The sequence below is a fragment of the Phocoena sinus genome, chromosome 2 (assembly GCF_008692025.1).
Source record: "Phocoena sinus isolate mPhoSin1 chromosome 2, mPhoSin1.pri, whole genome shotgun sequence".
Classification (NCBI taxonomy): Eukaryota; Metazoa; Chordata; class Mammalia; order Artiodactyla; family Phocoenidae; genus Phocoena; species Phocoena sinus.
Genome location: NC_045764.1, coordinates 8,512,396 through 8,539,747, shown reverse-complemented (window position 1 = coordinate 8,539,747; position 27,352 = coordinate 8,512,396). Strand labels below are relative to the sequence as shown.

Here is a 27,352-nt window from a genome sequence, read left to right as displayed (position 1 = left end):
GCTGCTATGAGTTCTTCTACCGGAATGTGCAGTTGGTCCACCACTTCACTGAACCAATTTAGGATGCTCAAATTTCCTTTGTAAGATTGAGCTTTTGCTCCATATTCACATCCAGGGCCCTCCACGTTTTGAATCTGGGTGGCACCTTGGTGGAGAGTATGCACACCTGGAGTTCAGGAGAGCTGGTTTCCGATCGGCTCTTCTTTTTTTTTTTTTTTTTTTGCGGTACGCGGGCCTCTCACTGCTGTGGCCTCTCCCGTTGCGGAGCACAGGCTCCGGATGCGCAGGCTCAGCGGCCATGGCTCACGGGCCCAGCCGCTCCGCGGCACGTGGGATCTTCCCGGACGGGGGCACGAACCCGTGTCCCCTGCATCGGCAGGCGGACTCTCAACCGCTGCGCCACTAGGGAAGCCCCAGCTCTTCTTTTTAACACACTCACAATCAGCTTCATTTTTGGAAGGCGTTTTAAAGGAATTAACTGAAGTAGCTTAGTTTCAAAGTTTAGGTTTAAAATGTCCTTCAGTTTCTCAGCATTAACAGATAAAAATGGCAAAAAAGTAAAACGCAATTAAAAAGGCCCTTAAGTATCGAGTCTATTTGGAGCGTCAATATGTGTAAAGCACAGTGTGCTGTGGATTATCCCACGTGGGATCCATTTCTAGACTGGCCTTCGGCTTTTCCATTATGACTCTTTACATTTGTTTAATTTCACTGATAACAAAATGGAAATAAATAATAAACGCATATATAATATATATATTTTAGGGGAAATGATGAATAGCGTGCTTTGAGAGGTCACAAAATGCAAAAGGAGTTGGTTTGTGTGAATTCAAAGCTTTGCTCTGAATCATTAGAGTTACCGGATTCTCATGGAATGCACCCAGTATCTCTCTGGCAGATTTATGGACACGGTTTTGCCAACATTTCTGAGGAGTGTCGACATAGGGACAAAGGAGGTCCACGTGATCTAAGGCTACAAGACACGGAAGAGGGAGAGGGTAATGTCTATCTTAGTTCACCTCTGCTGGGGACGATGGGGAGTCGGGGCTCCTAAAAACATGCTTTCCCCAAGGAAACATCTTTAATCTTTAAGTGGCCTTAAAGATAAGATCCCTGACATCACGATGCTTAGATTCCAGAGAAAAACCGGATAGTAAACACATAAATAAGCAAAGAGGGGCTTCCCTCGTGGCGCAGTGGTTGAGAGTCCGCCTGCCGATGCAGGGGACACGGATTCGTGCCCCGGTCCGGGAAGATCCCACATGCCGTGGAGCGGCTGGGCCCGTGAGCCATGGCCGCTGAGCCTGCGCGTCCGGAGCCTGTGCTCCGCAACGGGAGAGGCCGCAACAGTGAGAGGCCCACGTACCGGAAAAAAAAAAAAAAAAGACAATTTCAGAGTGTGGTAAGTGACCCGAAGGGACGAAAAGACTTGTTGGAGATTGGGGGCTACGTGTGAGCTCTGTGATGATGCCGTTTAGTTCACCCTTGAATTATGCGGAATGAATGGGCCTTCAAATCTTGATCGACTCTAGCTTGGGACAAAGCTACCCAGTTTCATTTCCCTCCTCTCGTTCAGGAACTCAACAGGCCTTATGTTGCTGGTGTTTCCCCGGGGCTCACAGCTGTGCTCCTGGACCCGAGAACAGTACCAGGCAGACCCAGAATGTTCAGTGACCACTCGGTGAAGGAAGGGATGGGGGAGCCCGTGTGCACCTGAACTTGTCCGTCGTCTTTCTCCAAGTCGCCCCTCCCCGCCGTGTTCCCAGCCTCGGGAGCGCCAATAACACCAGCACGATTCTCCAGCCAGAGACCTGGGTGTCGGCTTCCACACCTCCTCCCTCCTCCACCCCGAGCTAGTGCATCTCCAAGTCTTGTTGGTCCCCCTGTGCTTCAGCACGTGGGGCTTTGTCCTCTTGGGTCCTCTTCATTCATCTCTAGCTATTCCCTCGGCTTCTTAATGGGACTCCCTGTTCTAGGCTGGGCCCCCTCCAGTTAACGTCCCAGACTTCAGCCAGACCGATCAAGAGAGCCTATGACTCTGATTGGACCTCTTACTCAGAATGCTTCAGCGGCCCCTACGCGTTCCCAGCTTCTCGGGATGGTCCATAAGTCCTGGCGTGGATGGCACCAGGCCGACAGACCTCCCCAGCGTCAGCCCTCGTCCCTTGCATCGCAACCCCGGCTGTGCTAAACCAACACAGCATCTACCGACAGTGGGTGTTCGGTAAATGCTTGAGCTGGACTCGGGGTGCAGCTGGGAAATGAGTCAGCCGCCATCCCCCTGTCACTTGGTTTTAAGGCTGGGCCTGTAGGAGGGGAAACAACTGAGGCAGGTGTGTGAGCTCTTATTCTACGAGGATGCAAATGGTGCCCATTCTGGGGGTAAGACTGGGTCCCCTCCCACTGGATGAGAAAAGCCCTTCAGGGTGTTAGCCAGGCGACATACGAGGCACAGATCCTTGCCAGCGAGTGGGTGCAAGGGCATCCCGGGGGCCTGGGGCCAAATCATGGGATGTGGCAATAATACAAATAATTTCCCCGCACCAAGGGCCGCACCAAGCCCTGGGGAGATTGCAGCAGGAGGGGCAGGCTGGTGCCAGGCCCCCAGCTTCCAAGGGCTGCGCGTGTGTGGAAGACTCTAGCTGGCAGTACTTTAGATTTTCTCTCTTTGCAAGCAGTTCACCCTGTCACCTTCTCTTCTGCAGTCCGGCTGCTTTCTCACCCGCGACTACTGCACTCCTCCCAGCTGTAGACTAGCTCAGCGCCAATGCCTCCACAAAGGGAGGGCCCAAGACCCAGACCCCGAGCCAAAGCCCCTACAGAGCTGGCCGGCCAGCCCGGGATGCCTTTGGAGGCAGGAGGGGGCAAGTCCCCACGAGGAGTAGCGCCCCCCTGTGTTCATAGAGGAGAATAAAGCAATTAGGTTTGAACAGCCACTTTGCGTTAGAGAAGACTGATTTGTCCTTCTGATGTGTTTCCATAGAAGCAGGGCTTAGCCTTTTAAGTGAAGCTTATGAAGCTACCTAATTCAGTTAAAATTAGGCTTCAAGCATATCACTACTTACTGCTCAAGTGTTACTGTGGGACCTGCCACTGATCTAACTTCCAGGTGGAGCCATTCCAAGACACTCTTTCTGGTGGCAATCTGGTTCGTTCGTTTATTTTTAAAAATTAACTTCATACGGAGAGAAAACTTTCTGCATAAGATCACCAGAGTACCAATAAATACCTTTTAATTAATGGCTAGCATTGTATCCACTTCATAAAGGCAGGAGGGCTGGCACACAGGCAGGAGACAGGCGCGTTCAATTAAAGTAATTTATTGTATTCTTCCAGAACAGACATAAAGGGCATCTTGGGAATTGATATCACAACACGTGTTATACACCATTTTCACAACTAGCCTTGTGTTGAATTTTTTTTAAAGAACATAGTAATCTCAAAAAAATCTAAATATTTACATATTAATAAAACATACATACAGAAGATTGAGACCTTATCCATAGGTATGGAATAATTCTTTTTGTTTTTTTGCTAAGAAAACCTATAAAAAGGATTTCTGAAGTCTGAACAGTAGTTGCAGTTAAGTAAACACAGTTTTAATTTATAAAATATGATTTTACGGTTGCAGTTTCATGCCGTGTATTTCCAATCTGTGAATCCATTGCACATATCTGAGAGCCGAACAATCCCCACCCACCCCTCAAGTAGTGAAAAATTCAAGCTCTCGCCCAGTCTTGGCAGGAAATGCTTTGAAGGTTCATGGTGTATATTTAACAGATTCCACAGCTGTAAGGTAAATGTTTCTACTTTTATTCACAATGTATTCATCTTACTGTAACAGAGTTGAAAGGTCACTAATTAATCTTTTCAATTCCCTTGAGAAAGGCTTCCTTCTGAGAGGCAGAAGACAACTTTTACAACATATCTTGCAGAAAAACAAAAGCCTGGGTTCACAATACTTCATTAGACTCCTTGATGAACAGAGAGGCTGGTGTCAGGGAAGGGGTTACTAACTGGCCTGAAATCGAAAAGGCTAGCTAAACCTGTGATGGAAACCATTGATCTGACCCTTCCTTGAGGCTCCGAAAAGAAGATAAAAGACACACGTGTATGAGATGTAGCTGTCTAGCAGGTGGATTGATTCCATAAGCCACGCCTAGACCAGCTTTGTCACATCACAGGAATGCCTCCTATGGTCTTGGGTTGATTAGCTGGTCTTTAGTGGGTACTGCCTCCCCCTAGAGCTCCCCTCCTAGCCCAGGGTTAGCTGCCCCGAGTGACGTGATGGTACAGGTACCTGGGATGGGGTAGTCAGGAACTGAGGTTCCCGGCTTGGCTAGCCCATTGATGGCTTGTTGCCTGGCGCTGGGCATCCGTGATCCTCATTCCTCCTTAGCTGCCTCACCACAAACCGAGGGAGTGGGACTAACGGTAACTCTGAGCTCTTACACTCTCCGATTTGATAAAATAAGTGCCAGGGACGTGTGTTAAATGGTAGCACAGCGTTTCCCCTCCCCACGCCCCGGGGGTCTGGTGTTTCTACTGTCCAAAGTTCTTTCAAGCCAACTTTTGGCCTTTGGGTCAAGTGCCAAAACTTCACGGTAATTTGCTTTATACAATAAATGAAGTGTAAATGCAATGCCTCCAAATAAACAGGTATTTTAAATTCACCACCTTACTAGAGAAAGGAATCTGGAGGCAAATATCTCTGTGAAACAAATACCCACATGCCCCAAATATTTCTTTAAAATGAATCCACATTTTCACGTGTTGGTTTTATATCAAGCGGTGGGGGGGGGGGGCAAGTGCACCAGAGCCACGTGAAGTATATAAGATCAAGTACATTTGTGGCCAGATGCCACAACCCTGGACCACTCAGCTAAAACCATCTGTTAAAATAGTTGTCAGGTGTCATGTGGATAGCTGGTTACTTTGAGCTTCTCACCTTTTAATTAGTTATTTTGTCACTGTGTTGACACAGCCTACGTGAAAGATTTTTCTTTCCTAAGAATTTACGTATCGTTTGCACTTATCAGTGACAAATGATTATTCTGGGGAGAAAATGATGCCACAAATGATTTCATCTAATAGATCAGAGCTGTCCTGTCTCCCAAAACAACTTTTCCATCTTCTAAGCTGTCGAAGATTCTAATTAAGTTTGGCCTTCAACACTGCTTCCTTGGTCCGGAAAGAGCCATTCTCCTCTATACCTCAACTAAGCAATTTACATGAAAATAAATACGCTTCAAAACTCTATACCATATTCACACTGAAAAAAAAAAAAAAAAACAGGGAAAATAAAACTGCTTCTTTTTCATGGACATTGAATCAACCCAGTGATATGCTGGACATTTAAAGGCTGAGAATTCAACTCTAAAGATGATTTTTAAAAATCTTAGACCAAATTGGAGGCTTGATTATCACACATTACAAAGAAAGAATATGAAAACTATTCAAACGTGACGGGTCGGCTTCACAGAACGCCCACACTTTGCAGTAACCTGAAATGCTAGTGGATCTTTGAGGAAATTCCAATGGAGGAGATGCGTGCGCTAAGAAGTGTCGCTAAAGGGAAGTCTAGGCAGTGAAAGCTGTCTCTGTGTCTTCCGTGTTTTCTCTCCTGGTGTCAAATATATGACCTACAACAGAGACAAGAAAGTGAAGGGGGGCCACTTCTCTAAGGAAGAGTTGTACGCTTTTCTATGACACGGCCAGACGCAGGACCTCGTTGGTAAGGTGTCTGTGTTTCACCTCTAAATTAGTATTTTTTTTTTTTAAATTAGTATTTTTTTAGCCAAGGCTTTAGGTGTGGCGAATGAGTAATTTTAGCCATTAGAAATCTGTAATGATGATTTTTACAGGAAAACCCATGAATGTGGGTTCCTATTAGAGTATGTTCATATCTATCATCCAGGAGTAGAAAATGGCTAAATAAAATACGATATGGCCTGTAAGATGGAATATAATGCAGCTATTAAAATAATGTGCATGGAGATTTGTAATAAAATGGGAAACGCTTGTTAGGTGGTAAAACAAAACTTTAGGAAACAAAATTGGATGGATTTGACCTCCATTATATAAATTTTAAAAATAGAGAGAAAAGTCTGGGAAAAAACACCCAACAATAATGGTTGTCTCTGGGTGGTAAAAGTAATTTACATTTTCTTCCTTACACTTTTCTGTATTAATTTCTAAAATGTGTGCAAAAGAATGCCAATTTATGAGCAAAAAATGCTAAGCCTAGGTGCGCTCTGCCGTGTTCTATTTCAAATCCAGAAGCCTCCTTTAAATTTCAGTACTGTTTTGATTTTATTCTCTGTACTCTTTCCCCCCCGAAATTGTTCCCTTATGGTGGTTTTTCTCCTTTATCAGAGCTCTGTCTCCACCCCTGGGCTGTAGTAGCCTCTGCCTCTGGCCTGAGGGTGGGATTTGTTCTCCAGAACCTAACTCAGTGCTGACTCGGGGCATCGCTCAAAAACGCTTACTGACAGGGTTGAGGGAAAAGAAATGAAGAAAATGTTTTTCCACTAGAAAAATCTGTATCCATTTTTTTTTAAAGCTAGACAAACAGAAGTTTGCTTAAGTGTTAACGGACTGAGATAAATGTCATCTGACGCCTGACTGTAACCATGGCCTGGTCGGTTCTGGTTCATCGAAACACTTGGGGATCTATTCCCCCGTCCCACCCCTTCCCAACACGCATGAATCTGGAAGGAGAAAAAAGACCTTAATAAGGTAATAAAGGCACTGTTAAATCTTTAAAAGGGACCAGCTGTTGCCAGCTCAGACAGACCAGATGAGGAAGGTCTGGCCAGTGAGTCTCCAATCCAGGGAGGAAGCTGCATGGACGAGAAAGGTGGAGCTCATCCCTCGGACGGTCTCATTAAGGAGACACGGAAAAGGGGGGAGGACTAAGTCGTGGTGCTGTGTTCAGAGACGCCCCAGACTGGGATTTTATGTGAGAGGCACTCCAGAGACATGCCAGTCTAATCAAGATTGTTTAATTCCATTACTGCAAAATTTGGGCACCAATCCGTGACGTCTCTTCCCATTTTCGAGGTGATAAGTGGTATTATTTATCATGCTCTTTAGTGATTTGTATCAAATATCTATCAGGAGTCTAGTGACAAAACCTGCAGGAGGGGTCCTACTATTGTCCTCCTTAGGGCCTCACAGCCTTGGGTAGGGTCTCGGGAAGAACCTGAGAGCTGAAGCTGCAGCGGACTTCAGGCTGACTTACGACAGACACTCTAACTGTGAAGACGGGGTGACACTGAGATGGAATCCTAAAGGGATTAGTACATCCATCACCTCTTAGGATCTTTAGGAAACATGCAGAGAAGGTGTAAGAAAGCTACGCGGTGGATTGGCTGGGAGTTGAGAGGCCTAGGCTCCGGCCAGGCCACCAACCAGCTGTGAGACCTTGAGAAAGTCATTTAGTGTTTTTGGGCCTCAGGCTTTTTTACCTGTAAAATAAAAGGACTGGATAAAAAGAAGGGATGGGACTAGATGATCTCTAACATGCCTTCTTTCTCAGATTCCTTGAAATTCTTTTCAGTTCCATGAGGTGGTTCTACCATCCTGTATTTCAATTTTCTCATCTGAAACATCTCTCTGCCTCCATCTTCAGACAGGAAAATGCAAAGGTATTATTTCAAGGGAATGGTTTTCCAATAATAATACTTCTTAAAAGCCCACTGTGTCAGATGGTGGCCAGGACGGGCAGTGCAAATGTCCTGGGGTCATGGGGGCTGATGGGGGATGAACCCTGGAAAGTACAACTAGAACAGCAAGGTGTTCCTCCAGAGGGCCTCCTGAAAGGGCACCGTTTCATCATTAGTAGCAGTGCTTCATGCCTCTACCTGGAGTGGGTGGTCAGAACAAGGCTGACAGGAGTTGTCCTGATACTCAGAGGAGCACAGGTTGGGAAGGAACAATAGAGATCATGCCTTTCAGTTCTCTTGATTCATAAGTGTGGAAACATCGCCAAACAAGAACTCCCCTTTCTGTAATTTCTATAATGACTACATACAGTGAGAACGTGATAGAAGCCGGTTGCTCTTACCCTCTGAAGTCATTTCATTATTTGTCCATCGATCTGTTGCTTAGCTACTCAGTGACAGAGAAAGCACCGTATCATTTGCGTGTCCGAGTTTTCTGGCTGCTCTGAAGTTCGCTAACATACATTTCTGCTATACCGTGAACTCAGGGTAAGTGCTGTCTGTGAACACGGGCCTCGCCGAGTTCCTACACAGACTAACGACTCCTCTCATACTTGCTGGATCTAACTTAAAACTTACCACCCCAAATGGAGAGAAAACACTGAGTTGAGCTTTTTCATTTACAGGGTTTTTTTTTTTTGGGGGGGGGCGGTGTGTCTGGGTTTGGTTGTTAGAGAACCTTCAGGTATTTTGAGGGAAGTGAATGAAGAGTCTTGAGACCAACTGAGGGGATAAGCTCTTTGTCACACGGCTCACTGATCAGACACCTGTCCCTCAGGCTCTCGGGTGAGAACCGACGCAGAGGGAGGAGCCCGGGTTCGGAAGGATTACTTGAGAGTCAAATAAGAAGTCGGAATTAAGTCTATGGCTTAACCCTGCAGCAGGTGTGGCAGTGAGACGGTGTATTCAGCCGATCGGGTTACAGCGTTAGGAACGTGCCACCCAGGCTAGATGGGTCGGGCACATTCAATCCGTCACTTAAAACACAGTGTTCATCGAGTGCCCATTATAGGAAGCGCAATGACACTGCCTCTCAAAGGTTTTTGCGAGGGAGGCGAGTGAGGCCAGAGCGCATGTGAATTTCATCGTAAAATGGATGATCCCTGATCTAAACAGGAATGTCATTTCATGTTAAAATATTTTTTTGAATGTCCCAGGGCTTGGGGAGGCAAAACGTTGTGACACTACGTTCTTAGGACTTGCTGTTCTGAGGTTATCAGGCAGATGAAACGGAATGTGAGAAAACTAGCTTTTCATATTCAATGTGCAAAATCTCTCTGAATGCAGGGCATTGAGCTCCTCTGATTACTAGGGGCTGGGCCTCTTACAGAAGCCGTTTGCTCAAGCATCTGATGTTAAAAACATTTTCAATGCAAATATTCTCACAGGCTGTATTTTCCAGCAGGTGATGAAAATGGAAATGTGTTTTACCTGTTGGGGGTAGAGAAACGCAGTCCAGCCGTTCATCACCGTCAGCTGCCTCTGCTGGTTACAAACATGAAACACAAATGTCATTAGTTTCAGCGAGCTCATTCATTCTGCTGAATAAGGTAATACCATTTAAAAACTCCAGCGTACATAATAGTTTTCACCTTTCTTTTCCTTTCTCAGCTTCAGCCAGTTCACATTAGAGATTTTAGTACCATGATTTCAATATGTTTAAAATGATATAAAATCCATTTTCCTCTATTAAAATGTTTTATATCTTAGGAACCTCATTCTATCAGTCATTGATGATTTCAGTTCATTTTCGCTTATTTATATAGGCTTAAGTATCCACCCAGAATCTGGCGTGAATTGTTTAAATAGGATCGTCGAAGGCATGGAGGTCAGTGAATTCCTATGGTAGAATTGTACTTGTCATCCTCAGAACCATTCTAGTGGGGCAGGCTTAGGACAGCTTGGGAACGAACCTTTCTTCGGAGATGACTGGAAATTCAGTCTAAAATCGGCATTAATTTAGTCATGAATAAACTCAGAAGGAGTAAGCATTTCTTCAAATGATTTGTCCCTTCTGTGCTTTAAAATGCAAAACTCTGCTCATCTCTGATATATTTCAATCTCCTGAAGAGTTTTCCAAAGGTAGATCCTTCCGTCACAGAAAACCTTCCAGCAAGTACAAAAAAGAAGGTGCCCGTACGTTTCCTGATAAGTGTTGGGCTTGTCAGTTTCCCCAGCGTGCTGTGGACAGGCCAGAACATTCCACGGCTGCTGGGATAATTCTGGCCCTGCTCCCTCTGTCCCAGGGCTGCCGCCCCCTTGGAAGTTTCCTGCACATGTGTCCGTGAGGCCAGTCAGGTGAGGGCTGCCCCGTGTAACACGTTGTAATGCTGAGTTGCTGGGAAGCAATGGTGTGTTCTTGTATTGACTGCCATGGCTTTAAACGCAATCAGGGTTCAGAGGTGGATGGAGACGTTCAGAGATTTCCCTTGGTTCACCCCTCCACCATCCTGCCCTCAGACTGCCACACGACGGCCGCGGTGAAAGACCCTCACCTGCTAAATCCACCACAAAAACACCGAGACAGAGTAGTCAAGCCAAGTTTTGGCTGGAGAGAAGCAGCAGCCATAATCCAGCAATCCCACTCCTGGGCACACACCCTGAGAAAACCATAATTCAAAAAGACACATGCACCCCAATGTTCACTGCAGCACTATTTACAATAGCCAGGTCATGGAAGCAACCTAAATGCCCATGGACAGACGAATGGATAAAAAAGATGTGGCACATATATACAATGGAATATTACTCAGCCATAAAAAGGAATGAATTGGGTCATTTGTAGAGACGTGGATGGACCTAGAGACTGTCATACAGAGTGAAGTAAGTCAGAAAGAGAAAAACAAATAACGCATATAGGTGGGATCTAGAAAAATTGTACAGATGAATCGGTTTGCAAGGCAGAAATAGAGACACAGATGTAGAGAACAAACGGTACGAATTGGGAGATTGGGATTGACATATATACACTAGTATGTATAAAATAGATAATTAGAACCTGCTGTATAAAAAAAAATAAAATTCAAAAAAAAAGAGCAGCAACCACTAAAAATTATGTTGTAGATGAATGTTTAATACTGCATAAAGCATTCCAGTCAAGTGATGGGATAAATGGTAAGATTAGAATTCTATAAATAGGTTTATAGACAAAACACAGGACATACTAAAATGTTAAGTGTTTCTCTCTGGATGAAAAGCTTATGGGTATTTAAAATTTTGTTCTTTGAGTTTTTAAATTTTTCTTATATATTTAAAAAATAACAAACATGTTATTTTTATATTTAGAAGATATTATTCTCTTCTGATTGGCTTAAGTGAACTTGAATAGGAAGATGAAGTACACCGTAGTTCTTTCATTGGGATTGATTTATTTATTTTCACTGTTCAAGGTTCATTTATTGTTTTAGTTGGTATAACACTTAGGTAGCTGGCTGCATTATTTCCGACGATTTTTCTTTTTTATATCACATGGCAGTGTACACTCTTCTAATACATATAGTACATAAAATAAGATTCTTTAGAACAGTTACGCACAGGACATGCAATACGGGATTTATCATCAATCCCAAGATGTGATTAATTGGAGAAAAAAAAGTTGGACTAGGCATCTTGGCTAAAGGAACCAGAAGATTTAAAAGATTCTTCAGTAATAATAATAATAATAATAGCTATGATAGGCATCACCATTTACTGAATACCACCTCCTGAGCAGTTATTATATGCATTGTGTCAGCTAACCCTTGGCAACCCCTACAAGACAGGTCTATCTTATGCCCATTTTAAGAAATGAGGCAACGGAGACAAACAGACGTTAAGACGTACCAAGGGTTTGACTCAGGTTAATGCCCGGGCTTGACCTCTTCGCTCGCTACGTATAGTCCAAATATAAATCACAGGCATCCCTATGAGCTGCAATTGTAAAACTTCAAGTTTTAGTTCATTTGACACTTTAGTAACTTTCTCTACCTTCCATGAAAAGCAGCTTTTCATTTAGTGATGACAAAAATCAGTTCTGGGTGTAAGCTGATCTTCCCTTTGTAATTCAGCTCTCCTCACTTTAAAAAAAAAACAGGCCTGTGCAATTATGTGCTTCACTAAGAACCAAACATACACAACCCCAAATCTGTAAAGGATTGTGTATAAATGAGTTGCTGCCCGCTGCACAAACAGGGCCAAGTGTTGTGGATTAAGAACATGACTGTTAACTTAAATGTGATTCTAACATCTGTCTGTAACAACAAGCTCACAAACTTTCTCCTCTGGTGACAGGCAAGTTGTGAAATTTGGGAAAGATTAAGCAAGTCCAATAAAATTTTAATAGCAGCGACAGCTTTACTCTTAGATCCAACACAAATTTAAAAATTGCGATTTTTGCACTGAGGAAATAATCTAATGAAAATGATAAAAATCCACACCAGAAAAGGAATCATTCCAGTTATCGAAAAAAAGTGTATTACATGTGATGAGAGCCCCAAATGAATTTCTATTTGGATTCGCAGAACAACCTTTCAGATCTGTGATGGGCACTTCCTTTTTCTGGAGGCTTCGCCGGCTGCCTTTAGCAGCGAATTGATTACTTGCCCAGGTAGAGTCTGTACCTTATTCCAGGAAGTGAGCCAGATATGATAAATAAGACCGATGCTGTGGACTATCCATGAGACGCCGTATTTGTCATTTAGACTGAAAAGGAGACAAAAAAAGAGCAAGCAATAGCGCTGACCCTGGCCCCTCAGTTCTCATCCACGTGACGACAGTGACGCGTGCGGCTCCAGTTCCGGTTTGCTGGGATCCCACTTCTGTGCCGCTTGGGGAGAAAGGGGTGGGACAGGATTTGACAAAATTGGGAGACAAAGCCTATTTGGCAGGTCACTGTGGGTGTGCTGTCATCTTGCTCCTGTATGGTCTGTGTGTCAGGGTTAGCTTTGTCCTTCAGCCACCCTCCCCTTCTCAGACGCTAATGGAACCTGCTAGACAGGCTGGGGAAACCTGCCAAGGTGCCAACCACAACTCTCTAGGCAGAGAATCTAAACCCAGTGTCAGAGTGGAAGCATCCTTAAACAACTGAGATGACGACTCCAGAACCGGGTACACGATCATCTGAGCGGGTGAGACGCTCCACAGGAGGCAGGGGGGAGACTGCAGCCCACTCTGTACCAACAGGCACATGAATTACTACTCCAAACCCTGAGATGGTTAAGAAACGTGCTCCCTGGCCAGTCGATTTGGGGGAAAGAGACAGGAACGTGGAGGAAGGTCCCCACTGTGTGCATGTGTATGCTGTGGGGAAGGGAGTGGAGACCAGAACGTATGATAATAACTGGCCTCAGCATCTGACAACAGAAAAAAAAGTGTGTTTATGTATAAAATACATACAGGAGGGGAACAACATTGCAACAGAACTTGCTCTTCTAGTCACGTGGCCTCTGGCGGCAGAGCTGCTCCTGTCTCTGAGAACAGTCTTCTCCGATATACTCAGTATACACCCAACGCTCCGCTCCCTACGTGAGTGTCTTCCACCTTCAAAGGTGACTCTTCAGGGCTTCCCCGGTGGCGCGGTGGTTGAGAGTCCGCCTGCCGATGCAGGGGACGCGGGTTCGTGTCCCGGTCCGGGAGGATCCCACGTGCCGCGGAGCGGCTGGGCCCGTGAGCCATGGCCGCTGAGCCTGCGCGTCCGGAGCCTGTGCTCCGCAACGGGAGAGGCCACAACAGTGAGAGGCCCGCGTACCGCAAAAAAAAAAAAAAAAAAAGGTGACTCTTCAAATGGAAACTTTTCAGCTCCTTTAGAGACTGTTATTCACCCTCCTCAGCTAGAGGCACAGGTTCTGGGACACCAAGCCCTCTTCCCGCTTCCTCTGGGTTGTCTCTAAAGCCCCTCAATCAGTAACATCCGGATCCTGAATTTATACCGTCCTTTTCCCTCAAGCTCCCAAGGAGCTCCAAGCATTTCCCACGTCCTGCCGCCACCCCCTGTGTTGCAGGAAGAGGTCCTAGGTAGAGGAAGCAAGTGCAGGTTTGCTAGAAGCTGGTGGCACAGCTGGGGCCAAGGCGCGGGGACCACAGGGCAGCTGGTGGATGGATCCTGGCCACTCTGACCCTTTGCCTTTCCTTTGGACTGAGTATTACGTTTCAGTCTCTTCACTATGACAAATCTTAGATCTCTCTGATGCTGTACTTAGTGTCTTTGTTTTTTGGGTTTGACAACTTGCTCTGAAAAGCAACAGGTAGGTCCAAGTCCTCACATACTCAAAACCGTCAGGGTTGCTAACGCAGAACCTAGGCAACATAAGGCCAACTTAATACTTAACTAGCAAGGACACCGCTCAGCTTATACTTGAAAGTAAAGCTGAGGAGACACGCACCCAGCAGGACACCAGTGCTTGCTTAATGAGGGGTTACTCGCGGGGTGCTGTCTTTTATAACACCTGTCAATCGCAAAAAGTGCTTTCCCCGGAGCCTGAAATCTAAGGGGGCAGAGTCACAAAGGGGCCTTTGTGAGGTGTCTCCAGGCAGAGGCAGGGGACCTTTAGCCTAAGAAGAGATAAGAGAGCCGCCAGCAGGAGGGTGATCTTTCCAGGTGTTTCTCAGTGAAGCCACCCAGAGTGAGGTCTGGGTGCCTTGACCCGAGACTCTGAACCTTTGGGGGAGCTGGGAGAAGAGGCGATCAGGAGTGAAGAGGCCTCAGAGGACGGGGACAGAGAAGTGAGAGAAAGGGCCTGAGGGCGAAGGACGGGGCACCCAGGGATGGCCAGGCGAGTGGCGTACCCAGCACGTGGCCACCCCACGGGTTCTGGGGATGGGGGATGAGGAAGCCTCTGAACCTCCAGTCAGAAACTGCTGGAATATTCTCCAGGATCTCACGTGACCGCGATGAGCTGAGACCTTTTTGCTGTGGACAGCTGTCCCTTCATTCCCATTCGCTGGTCCATTCAACAAATATCCTGGCGTGTCCACACTGTATCACACAGTGTTCTCAATGCTTAGGACAGAAACATGCAGCCTCTGCTCCTGAGGATCTCGTGGAGGAAACGGGTGTGTCCCTGTCACTATTCAGGTGGCAGAAGATCAAAGTGCCAAGGCCGCCTGTGAAGCCTCCAGGAGAAAGTAGCCTCTGAGATGCTGCGTGCTTCCAGGCGGAGGGGAAGCCTGGGTGTGGGAGGCCCGCCGATTTCAGATGGGGTGGGGTGGGGCAGGGTCTGGTGTGGCCCAGGGGCGCACCAGGCGATGGCAGGAGGTGAAGGACCATGCGTGCTGTGCTGGGGGGTATGTAGAAGGGTTTTTATCTGGGCGGACAGGAAGCCAGAAGTATTTAATCTGGGGCGGGGCATGACCGGACCTCATTAGCAGAGGCTCAGGGAGTGGAGGCTCGGGTCCCAGGACGTGGCTGAGCCTGGAGCTGCACACTGGGGAGCCCCCGATGATGGGACAGTGCAAGTCACATGGGAGGACGCACAACGAGAACGAGAAGAAGCACCAAAGATGGAAACCAGGACCCGGGTTTAGGAGACAGGCAGAGGAGAAAGAGGTGGGGAAGGAGACCCAAGGCACTGACAGGGAAATTGGAGGAGAAACAAAGAATGAAATTACAGAGCCTGGAGGAAGACAGTTTCAAGAAGGATGTGATTTGAAAGGGTAACAATCAATATGGAGGTCAAGTCTGAGTGTTAATATAAACAAGTGAAATCTGATGATCCGGACGCAAAGGCAGCAAAGGTTCACATACGTAGAGGAGTGAGGTCAGGGGCAAAGTGCCCCGGATTCTAAAGTGAACTGGGTGGGGAGGCAGACTCAGGGAATGCAGGCCCTTTTGGAAGGAATCTGACCAACAGTGTCAGAGGAGAAAGGAACTGCCTTGTTTTGTTTTTGGTTAGCAAAGGGAAGGAGGATAAGGTCGTGGGCATTTCTTGAGCATTATTACGTATCAGCTGTCTATCGGTGGCAATACTTACATTATCTGATTTTAACTCTGAAAACACCCGGAGGGTAGGGATCAGCCTCGTTATATAAATGGAGAAACCGAGGCTCAGAGAGGTTGAGTAATTAGTCCAGGTTCCCAGGAAATTGTAAATGGCAGATCAGAGCCAAGAAAGCAGACCTGTTCTCTCCACTGCACCACACTGTGTTTACTTGCGATGATTTGGGGGTGCAGGAGAAGACAGCAGTGAAAGCTGGGAGACCCAGGGGGAGGATAAGCACATGATTTACTGCCCAAGCCTGAAACCCTTTGAGAGTGAAAGGGGCATCACTGATAATCATGCCGGGACAACAGGAGCAAAGCGGCTGCCCCAGCACAGCAGGCTGGCCGGTCCCCTGACCGAGGACACGATGTGTGGCTGCCTCAGTGACCTCCACGCCACCAAGCATGGCTGCGCGCAAAGACATCTTCCGAGAGGTACGCTAGCTTCACTGATAAAGACGTTCATGTACAACCCGCGTCTGGAGCCTCAGGACAGCTCTGAGGCAGGCTGTACCTCTATGTCCAGTTCATGATGGGGACCCAAGATGAGAAGTATGGAGTGACTTGTCCAAGGTCCAGAGCTGGTGAAGAGCGGACATGAGCCTTGGAAACCAGATCTACTGACTCTGATGTGACTTGTTACCTAATGCAATAATCCATTTGGTTACCAATTAAAAATCTTAGTAGTCCATTGCTCTTTATAAAAAGAGCATCAGTTAAGTGTAGAAGAAGTCAAAAGGTTAAAAAAGGAGGGAGGGAAGATTTTTAATAAAAAAAAAAAACTCATCCAGTTATAGCTGGATAGTGTAGCGTCTTGCTAGCTACTTTTATAGAACTGTAAGGTTTTTCACCCTGAAAAACCACTCGGTCCCTCGGTGCTCTGTGTCTTGTTGAGTCAAGGGCACTCCCAGCCTGAGCCCCGAGCTCTCCTCCGCGGGGCTGGTGGCTGGGCTCTTCTGCAGGCTTGGTCACGGTTACTTCTACTCAGAGTGAAAGTTCAAGTAAGAGGCTGTGTTACAGACAGTCTCACGAGTTTGTACTGCTGTTCTATGGACCCCCAGAGTGTGACATTCAAGCATCTAAAACCTGTCTCCCAAACTCTCACACCACAGCCACAGAAGCACAGAAGGCCCTTAGCAGGCCAGGGGGCCTGAGGTTTGATCGGTTGTTTTTTGTTTTGTTTTTTAAAAATACTATCTAGAGGCTTGTGGCCTCCTAGGGATGATCATTCCTACATAATGGCAGAAAACTGACCTCAAAAGGATTCTTCATTGGTAAATTGTCCCACCGTCACTTTGGGGAGAACGAGATTTCAAATGACCATCTCTAAATAGTCATAATTCAACTGGTGTTCACCTTGCCTGGAAGAATGATCCCAGAACCACCAAGCCCAGATTGAAAGAAAAGAAAGTAAATATCTGACTTAAAAATCTCTTTCTATTTTACATGGTGTTTCTGGTAAGATGATTATTTGTGTGTGTGTGTGTGTGTTTTAATTTATAATTGATTCACTTAGTACAGTAAGGACACCTTTCCATGCAATTAAATATATTTCCACAGAATCTTCTTTTTTTTTTACCTTAAGCAACTAGTACTTTTTATGAGGTCATGGAGGTCCAAACAAATAAAAATCAATAGGTGATAGAAACAAATCACAAAAGAGAGACCTCATTTCATACATAAGACCACCAGTGAGATTAACAATCTTTTTCATTTGTACTATTTAAAGTAAATGGCCTGACATAATTTTCACTGTTTAATCTTAAGGTGAATTTCAAAATCATTTGACTAAGATTTTAAGATACAAAACCAAAGCATATTATATAAAGCTTCTCCTTTAAAAGACAAAAGACAATGAAGTATCCGAGAGCAAAGAATTGTACTTTGTATCATCTAAACATTCGATAAAGCACTTCTGCAATGCTTTTCTTGCAGCTGGTTCATACCTGAGCCTCTTTTTAACCTTCTTCTGGCCAGTTTGATTTGATCCTGTAGAATCTGAACCCAGTCTCTTGGGCCAGGAAGTTTATCCACGTGATTAGCAGTGCAGTATTTTTCTGTGAAGACTGAAAGAAAATGTGAAATATTGTTAAATATTTTAACAAAGAAAATATGCAGATCTGAAAAAGGAACATAACCCCAAAAAGAAAAAAAAAAAAAGAGTGCACTTCTAAAAGATGTCAGTTCTGCAGTGGATATTCTCAAAATCCATATGGCATTCCTTTGGTGAAGATGGAGCTTGGCAGGGCCCATCCTACATACCATGTCCTGTGCTTCCAAATGAAACCGGTTACAGATATTAAGTAGTTCTACGGAAACTACTCTTTCTAATTGCTCCACGTCCATGTGTATGTGTCTTACGGGCAGAGGAGAAAATGCTTCCTAGGGGTCCATTGGCCCCATGACAGAATTCTGCAAGTGTATCGACATATTTCACTTTTCTGCTAACTCAAAATCAAATGGAAAATTACGCAAAAAGATGATGGTCTCGTGGTGATTCCTGCTAAGTCGATCGGCACTCAAAATAGAGGCAGTGCAGTTGGGTGTTAGTGAAAGTTCCAATCCTACTTTGAGTCAACCTCTTGCATCTTGTACTAGCAGCTCCTAGGAAAGACCTCCCTAATAAGCACAAAGGAAACTCTGGAGTCACGTGCCATGACAGTTATCTTAGTAAAGCCGCACAGCGTGTGATGGTGCACGCATCGCTGGGGTTGCCATTTCTGCTTCATACATCGTTCCTGAGCACTTTTCAACCTGCTCCCCTCAAGGTCAAGGCCTGCTATGCAGTCACGTTGCACTGCCTCCTTGGTATTTAAAACATTGATAATTTTAACATTTTAAAGGTTTCTTTTAAAAAGAAAGGACAGAGGAAAATGTTGACAGATTCAACTACACAAAGCTGTAACATTTCTATTGAATAAAAAAATAAACATTTCATTTGAATGAGCAGAGCTAGTTGCACTAAATCTACCACGATACGAAGAGCTCATCCCAAATGAAAGAGCAACTTCAAGCCTCCACCGATAAATGGAAAAAGTACACTTAGCAAAACATGTTCAAATAATTTGTAAGCCCCCAAGTTGCAAAACACTTTATACCTACTAAATTAGAAAAACAATTAAGCTAATACTTAAGATTGATAAAATTCTGTGAATCTGGCGCATTCAAATATGACTGTTGGCATAAATTGGCAAAACCCTTTTGGGAAATAAGATGGTTCTATATAATGAGACATGAAACTGTTCTTCCTTGGGACTGGTAATCCTATCCCTAGAAATTTATCCTAAGGAAACAGTAATATGGAAGAAGGGAAAAAAGTCATAAACAGTCGTCCCCTGGTCTCTGTGGGGCATGGGTTCCAGGACCCCCATGGTACCAAAATCCACGGATGCTCGAGTTCCGTATATACAATGTGTATTATATGCGCACAACCTATGCACATCCTCCTGTATACTTTGAATCATTTCTGGATGACTTATTATACCTAATACCACGTCAATGCTATGTCAGTAGGTGCCTGCACTTGGCAAATTTAAGTGTCGCTTTTGGGAACTTCCTGGAATTCTTTTCCAAATACTTTTGATTGGCAGCTGGTTATACCTACAGGTGCAGAGCCTGTGGATCCGAGGGGCCGAGTGTACAAACATCAACAATCCAGTTGTGCAGGAAGAGATGCAGGGCAGCAAGGGGCGGGTGGACGTGAGGGGGTGGGAGCACGGGATGCCTTTCAGGAATCGACACAATTGCGGGAATCGGGGCCAGCGCTAGCGAAGTCGAAGGGGTGACGGGGACAGATCAGGAACTGGCAGTGCTGGAGAATCCCATGACCCGGTGAATACAGAAGGAAGGTGTGTGAGGGGAGCTGCGAGATGCATCAGGTGTGGCTTGGGACACGTTGAGTTCGGGGTGTTTGCGGAGTCCTCACATGGGGACAGCTGGCGGGTATTTCAATACAGAAGCCTTTGGTTCAGGGAAGGGGTTCTGGAGGAAGATGCAGGTTCGAGGGGCACAAACATATATGTGGTCATTAAGACGACAAGAGAAAAAACAGTGACCAGGGAGAAGTTTTCGAGTGAACAGAGCACTGGCCAAGCACAGAACAGAGAGGACCCCCGGGTCTGAAAGGAGGTTGAGGCATGGGAGTCCAGGAAGGAGCCAGAAGCGTGGTCTTGTGCGGGTGCAAGTGGTGGGACCCACAGCCCCAAGTGCAGACGAAGGGCCAGGAAAGCGGTGAGAAAAGAATCCCTGGAGGCCGTCATCAAGGGCGTGGGGAGGGTGGCCACAGATGACACTCTCCAAACGCCAGGCCTGGCGTTGGGCTTGGGGGGAGGAAGGGGCGGGGGAGGAAGGATGGGGATGGGGGAGGCGGCCAGTGGGGATCCAGGGAGGATGGGGGGACAGTCTAAGGAACCATGTACCAGAGGAACTGGGGGAGGGTCAGCATTCGGGAGAGGGATGGGGGGTTACCCTCGACCGGGACCAGGAGGAAAGCTTCCTCCTCTGAACCCAGAGGAGGGGAAGACAGGGGTGGACTTAGAAGGGATCAAGGTGGGTCGTCATCGCTCCTGACGCCTCAATGAACTCAGTGGTGAAGGGCGTGGAGAGTGCGGGAACGTCTGGAAGTGCCCAGAGGAGAACAGGAACAGGAAGGCAGCAGACGAGAGCGCAGAAGGCCGAGTAGGAGCGGGGCTTTGTGCTTGTGGCGGCAGCGGCCATAGGGTGGGTGTTTTCTCCAGGGCACCTGGCAGCTCCTCGTCTGGGGTGGAGACACCCGATGGGAGGGCTGGTGTAGGGTTAGGAGTTCGCCGTGACAGGTTTGGCAGAAGGACAGGATATAAAGCATTGAAGGTGGTGGTGAAGATGCCCCCTGGGATGAAATTACAGCTTTCTTCACCCACCCTTCCTTTCCACCCATATCTGGGAAGCACGTGAAGCCAGAAAATGGCTTAGACTCGGGCAAATCTATGGAGATCAGGGAATGGATATATCAGTGGGGTTGGCAAGGAGATGCCGGGGAAAAGGGGCAACTGAGAATATAATGGTGGAGCGTCAAACGTTGGCAGCGAGCAGGACGTGTGGTCAATGGTGTGGGGTTGAAGTGTAGTGGAGATGAAAGCCAGTGAGGACGAGGTCTGGACACTCTAGCTAGGGGGTCACGGGATCTCTCATGTAGATGGTGAAGTTATCCAAGATGGCAGCAGGACCTGGGAGTGAGGGGAAGGAAGATGCAGAGGTGTGCTGATGGAAAGGCTCCATCCTAGCCCCAACTGAGAAGAGGAGGAGAGATAAGGAGGAGGGAGGGTTAAGGTCCAGGGAGAATGTCAACCAGGCTGCCCAATCTATGATACATGGGGCATGCGAGTAAGCAGTCTCCACCTGGGAGAGATGCAGAGGGGACAGCATCCCTGGGGTAGGGGTGCTTCTGAATCTCCTGTACCAGATTATAGACAGGGGTCTTCGGGGGTCTTTGTTTATTTTCTCTCCCTAAAAGCACCTACTGCAGTGCCCTAGACTAAGAACGCCATAAACATTTGAAGAATAAACACATTTTCTACTTTTGTTTCTAATGGAAGTAAATACAATAGCTCAGATATTTAGGCTAACTGGGGGAGAAAGGCCTATCTGAATTAGTAGGAAGTCTTAATAGCATATATTTAAAGAAACAAGGTTTTATTACATTCAAATGCCCACAATGACACTTCTTAATCAGAGGGCTGCCGAAAAGTTCTTGAAATCGTGTTTTAACGAACAAAAGAACATATTTGTATTTGGCACCCTATCCGATTATAGGAAAATGTATACCACAGAAATGATTGAATACACCGTCTTAGCAGGTAAACCTCTCCCTCCTTCCTTGTAATGTTATTTATGTAATTAATTTCCATAGCAACCCCTCTCTTCTTAGATTGGGAAATGCATGCATTCAAATTAGCCCACATCAGGAAGCAGAGATTCGAAATTAACAAAACAGATTTGGATTATGCCAACATCAAAGTGATTCCCGGCAACCACGTGTGTCAACGACTAAGTCCAGGAGAAACAGAGGGAAGGTCTGCCGCTGTGTAGGTGGCTTCCAAGGGGATCTTTCTCACCATTTTAAGCTCAAGTGTTCGGCCGCTCGTTCAAAAGGTGACAATTTCTGGTTATTGTTTTCTCCTTGCAGTGAAAAGTTATCTGGTTTCAATCATAAGAAGCCAGGGAAATCTCTGCCTCCTGGGTCTCCCTTTGCTTGCAAAGCATTGGGCTTTCCGAAAAATACCTCTACAAACAAATATTTCCATCGGGCATATTATTGACATTCTGGTTCATGGCTTACACTCAAACTTAAAAGAAACTTTTAACTAGAATCTACCTACAGAGGACGAAATCCTATTCTTTCTGTTACATGCGCAGATGAGTCCTGAGAACAGGGCCAAAGGACAGTCATTGCATTGATCTGAGAACACTCCATATGCTATGTGGATGGAGGTATCGGGTAAGCAGAACATATTTTTTGCTATGTGAATCTATAGCTAAAGGTCAAGCTATTATCCTGGTAATAGTTCCATTAGGAGTAATGATGTGAAAAGAGGTACTGCATTTATGAGCTGGGTTTCCTACTATGTTAATAGTGGGTCATTAAGAATCAGAGCAGAACAGTTTGCATTTATCCTTAGAATGCAGTGGGTCCTAAAAAGAAATTTCCCTCTCCTCCTGTTTTAATATATTAAGGGGAAGCAAGGGATAATTTTAAACACATCCAAATAATCTGAACAAGTGGATTAAGGCCAACAATTAAACTAAATAAAAGAGTGGAAGCATCTACTCTGCTTACATACTTTGAGGTCCCAAGGCACAAAAGAGTATGTGAGGTCACCAGGGAAATGACAAATGTTCAGTTTGATCTGTACGTGAATAAGGACTTTTCTCAGATGCTTGCATTCATTCGAGCCATGCCCTTTAACTGCGTATCAATAATGAATAAGCTAGTGGTGGCTGAGTGGATCCTTCCCTGGGAACGTGGCATCTAATATAATTATCAGTGAACACGGCGGTGTGTAGCGTGTCTGAATGTGATGAGCTGGGAACAGAGCGGATCGGCTGCGTTCCCCAAACAGCTGTCTGTTCACACGACAGTTCCTAGAGGACTCTTCATGAGGCTTTTTCTGGCTCTCTGCACTGAGAAAAGCAGGATATGGTACGGATGTTTAAAGAAAGCCACTGGATCACACAGACAATTTAAGAAGCAGGAGAAGACTTATAGAGTTTTAATTTCACTGTGAAATCCTCTAACTGGGTTAAAACTCCGGCCAGCTGTGAGAGCCCAGCTTCTGATTTGTTGACTCAGTGTTAACTTCTGGTCAGACAGACAAGCGGAAATCAAGACTTAACATCAAGCAGAACTGAAAGTGGGGTCCTCGTTAGGTCTGCCAAACTGCCTGAGGCTGTGCGGGCCAGGTCAAGGGTGAGAAAGGGAACCCGAGGGGACAAGGTTTCCCTTCGGGCTGTACCCACCTCCTCCCATCAAGTGAGGATAAAAGCCAGTGCCCCTCCCGCATTTCCCTCTTCCCTTCCACTCTTTCCAAGCTATGATTTGAAACGTCCCACGTGCTAAGTACCATCTATCTATCTCATTTAATCTTGGCAAGAACCCGGTGGCACAGGTATTGTGATCCCATTTGACAGATGACAAGCTCAAAGTTCGGGCAGGTTAAATGACCGGCCCAAGATGGCACAGCTAATAGGGATTATTTTCCACATAAATTAATTAAGTTTTAATTTAGCGTTGTATATGAGCACACAGATTCTGTAAAAGAATAATGACCAAATTCTCCATAGAGGCAAATTGACAGCTAAGGTAATGCTTCCACGTGAGAGCTGTGAATGCTGCTCTACTTTCAACCACACGAAGCAGAAGTGTGGCAGCCAACGGGGGAGGGAGACCCAGGCAGGTCTGTGAGATCATGGTCCCCCCATATTAAGGGGCCCAGGTGGCCTTGGTATGGAAGGGAGAGGGACACGGACTCCGGTAGCTTGGGTGTATAGTGAGGGTGAAATAAGGACATCTGCAGAACAAAGACTGAAAGACTATGTCACACAGACCCGGCATTCAAAGAATTACTAAAGGCTGTATGTACCTGAGGAAAAAGAAACCAAACGTGAAAGGAAAGATGGGGGTGGAGGGGAAGAAAGGGAGGGCATGACCTGTAGGATATTACTGTGATGCCAAACTAATGAAAACGGTGTAGTACTGGCTCAGAGGCAGATAAAAGACCAAGTGTAAACATGGAAAAGGGGAGCTTAGTCTATGAAAGAGGTGGAATTACAATTCATGTTAAAAAAAAAAAAAAAAAGAAGTATGGTGTTAAAATGACTAACGACCCATAGAGAAAAACACATTCAGTCGCTCCCTCACATTTTAGGCAAAAGTAAATTCCAGGTGGATAAAAGACCTGAATATGAAAGAGAAAACGTTAAAACTTTGTTGGAAAAAGAAAAAGAGAATGTCATTACATAATCAGGGCAGGGAGAATTTCTTAAAAAGGGCACAAGAAATGCACAAAACATAAAGTAATCTATCTGACTGTTAAATCTAAACTTTGGTATGATAAAGGACTTCACCAGCAAAGTTTCTACAAGTCGGAAAGTGAGAAAAAATATTTTTAATACCTGTAACAGAGGAAAGAATGCATGTAAGTCAATAAGGAAACAAAAACCTAATGGGAAAATAGGAAAAGGATGGAAATTCACAGAGCAAAATAACCAAATAGTCATAAATATGAAATGACGCTCAACCTTGTTAATTATCAGGGAACCCACCACTGAGGTGTCATTTGAGACCAATCAGACTGGCAAAGAGTAAAATTTGTTAACACCAGATGTTGGCAAGAATGAGGAAAATGGGATTTTGTATCCATTGCTGGTGGATGTCTAAGTGATACCGTTGGCTTTAGAGAACCATTTGGCAACACTTAGCGGTGCTGACGATGCTTCTACCCCGAGACTCAATTCCACTGCCCACTGCACGTTGTCCTCCATGGAAAATCGTGAGCAAGGAGAACCAACTAACTTAACTGTGTCTTAACAGAAGGCTGGGGAAAGAAAGTGCTTTATTTACACAGCGGTGAGCAGTTAAAATGAATGCACTAGTTTTGTAAGTGTGCTGATATGAGTAAACTTGAGAAACAAAGACACAAGCTTGCAAAAAGTAGAGCCTGAGGCCGTGTATAATATGTAGACTCACAAATTCGCAAAACGGTAGTAAATGTGAGGTATGGATACACACTTACGCAGTAAAGTAAAAATAGCGTGAACAGGGAAGATTCACAGCAACTTCACGTTACTCTGGAGCAGCGGGGAGAAAGAGTCTGGTGAGGAACATTTTGATTCTTAAACTAAAGGAGCGGGGTGGTGGGGAGGGTATGAAGTAACATTTTCAATCTCAGTGGTAAGATGGAGAGAAAAGGAATCGCGGAAAATGTCTTCAACACATTCAAGATGAAGATGAATACCATTATTTCCACTTCTGACCTCAAGACTACTTACTGCTAATGGGGACAAATGCTGTTCTTCAATCAGTCTATGAAGAAATCAGACAGTGTCTCCTAGGATGAGGGCATGGAAATGCCAATGCTGACTTGTCTCAAGCACACTCCTTACACACACTCTCTCGGGATGAGCACCAAAAGCTTTCCTTAAAAGAGAACCGGAAGACTGGGTGATCGGCCTGCTGGGAGGAACAGGTGAAGGCAAGACTCCGTCACCCTGCAGGTCTCAGCTGAAATGCGACCTTCTCAGGCAAGGTCTCCCTGAATTCGTTAACCAGTGGTTTTCAAATAATACCGTCTAGTGATCGCCTAGACTAAAAACTCAACAAGGGCAGAGATCACAGCTCTCTCGTTCGTGGCTGGCACGTAACCGGCAGCATAAATGTATGGTTTGTGGAAGAATAGATCTGAGAAACTCTTTTTCTGTGGTCTTTGACTTAACTTGAAAGAACTGAAGGAAGAGTTTCTTCAGTAAATAGCCATTGGTCTTGAAATACACGGAGTCCTGGAATTCATTTCAGGTTTGATTTAACAATAAGACTGACTGTGGTTCCTCAACGAATGCACCTAAATATGAAGTCTCCAGATTAGAAGTAAAGATAAGGAGATACAGTCATGCAAACATTAATGTGTTTATCGATGAGATCGGAATATCCTACCGAACTGCATGTTCAGGAGACCGCAGGGCAACCCGCTCTTCCAGCAGGGTGATAGCTACCAGGGACAACCACCCAATACTTCGTCCCTTACTGCTGATCCTTGCACGGGGCTGTAACTTCCAGTTGCTTGTTGTAATGAAAAGCAATCTAGTTATCCATAAAACTGATTCCCAGTCGTATTTAATTATGAGAATTTGGACCAAATTCACTGACCTATAGTATTTCTGAACTGGAAGAGACTTGAAAAATTAGCCAAGCCACACTCTTTTTTTTTTCAAGAGAAGGTAATGTTTCAAGACCTTACGTGGCAGGGTTGGGAGTAAACCTACGTCCCACGATGCTCCTTTCACTGTCTCCAAACTTGCTGGGACTTGGAGGTTTGAACAATCTTGTGGAATCACAGTGATTCTCAAAGATTTGAGGCCAGAGTAGTCTGGAGAAAGAGAACAGTATCCTCTGTCTCCCTTTATTTAGTTTTTGCTATAATGGGGTCTCTGCCTAAGAGGGAGTGCCTTTAATGGTGTCTTACACTAAACAAAGTTAATTTTAATTTACTTTTATTTAAGAAAGCCCTCAGCAGACCTAATCTGCAACACAACTAGTGGGAAGTACACCACTCTCCTTCGGCTTGCAGTGCTGTAACACGTTTGTTTCATGTGCTTGGTGTATTTTAAGGGGATGTATTATATCTGCTAAATATTAAGATCTGGTTGAGAACAAACTTTGATAAAATGGTGTTCTACTCTTTACCCCTTTCTTTGGCAAAGAGGAATATTTCAAGATCATAGATTTATAGAAATTCTACTTGGAAGGCATCTTGGAAATAGTATAACGCATTTATTTCATAGATCTGGAACTGAGAGCCTCAAGTGAAACAAAATTTAAAAGGTCGAGAAGCCTCAGTTCAGACAGTTGGTCAGTGGCACAAAAGCACGTGTCCGCCAAGTGCCCAAGCACAGCTTCATAGAATGCGTCTATGTTTATCTGTTCTTTATAGAAATGCATGAGGAGAAAGTGCTGAGTTTTTCTCTGAGTTCTTAAAGCTAGGGTTTCTTGGCACATGAACTTTCGAAGTCATTCCATGAGGTCCTGAGTTCGCCCACTAGCCAGTAACAGCCACAGGACCAGAATGAGTTATGACACATTTGGGAAGTTCAAGGGCCATCCTGTCCCTCACAACCACCTAAATTCAGAGGTGGCCAAGGTGGGAAGAATAAGAATGACGAGGCGGGAGAGCAGTGGGGGTGATGCGTGCCTTGCCCATGGGGATCAGGTCATCAGAGCAACACACCTGCCCCAGCCCTGCCTGCATCTACCTGCGGCCGATGTCGCAGAGTGAACATTGGGGTGAAGATGCTGGGCGTCAGGACAGGGCTGATGCCTCAGATTTTGTTTCCTGTTCTTTTTTAACGGTGACAACTCCCTTCTAATTGAGATCAGCTTGAAGGAAGTTTGGGGCTTATGTTGATGCGGACGATTAAAAGGTTC

At 45.5% G+C, this 27,352-nt stretch overlaps 1 protein-coding gene across 5 annotated transcripts in view; it reads right to left on the bottom strand.

Moving 5' to 3' along the window:
- Positions 1 to 3,304: 3,304 nt before the first annotated feature.
- BEND7 (BEN domain containing 7) overlaps positions 3,305 to 27,352 on the bottom strand; it is a 77,814-nt gene continuing 53,766 nt past the window's right edge. For 3 of the 5 annotated variants that reach the window (XM_032624220.1, XM_032624223.1, XM_032624224.1), the window contains 3 exons: positions 17,625 to 17,744; positions 9,156 to 9,209; positions 3,305 to 5,642 (listed from right to left, as the gene is read on the bottom strand). In XM_032624220.1, coding sequence (XP_032480111.1) covers positions 5,581 to 5,642; positions 9,156 to 9,209; positions 17,625 to 17,744 — 236 coding nt within the window. In that variant the 3' untranslated portion in view covers positions 3,305 to 5,580. Of the gene's footprint in view, positions 7,470 to 9,155; positions 9,210 to 17,624; positions 17,745 to 27,352 lie in introns of all 5 variants that reach the window. The other 2 variants (XM_032624222.1, XM_032624221.1) reach the window with 2 other exon arrangements.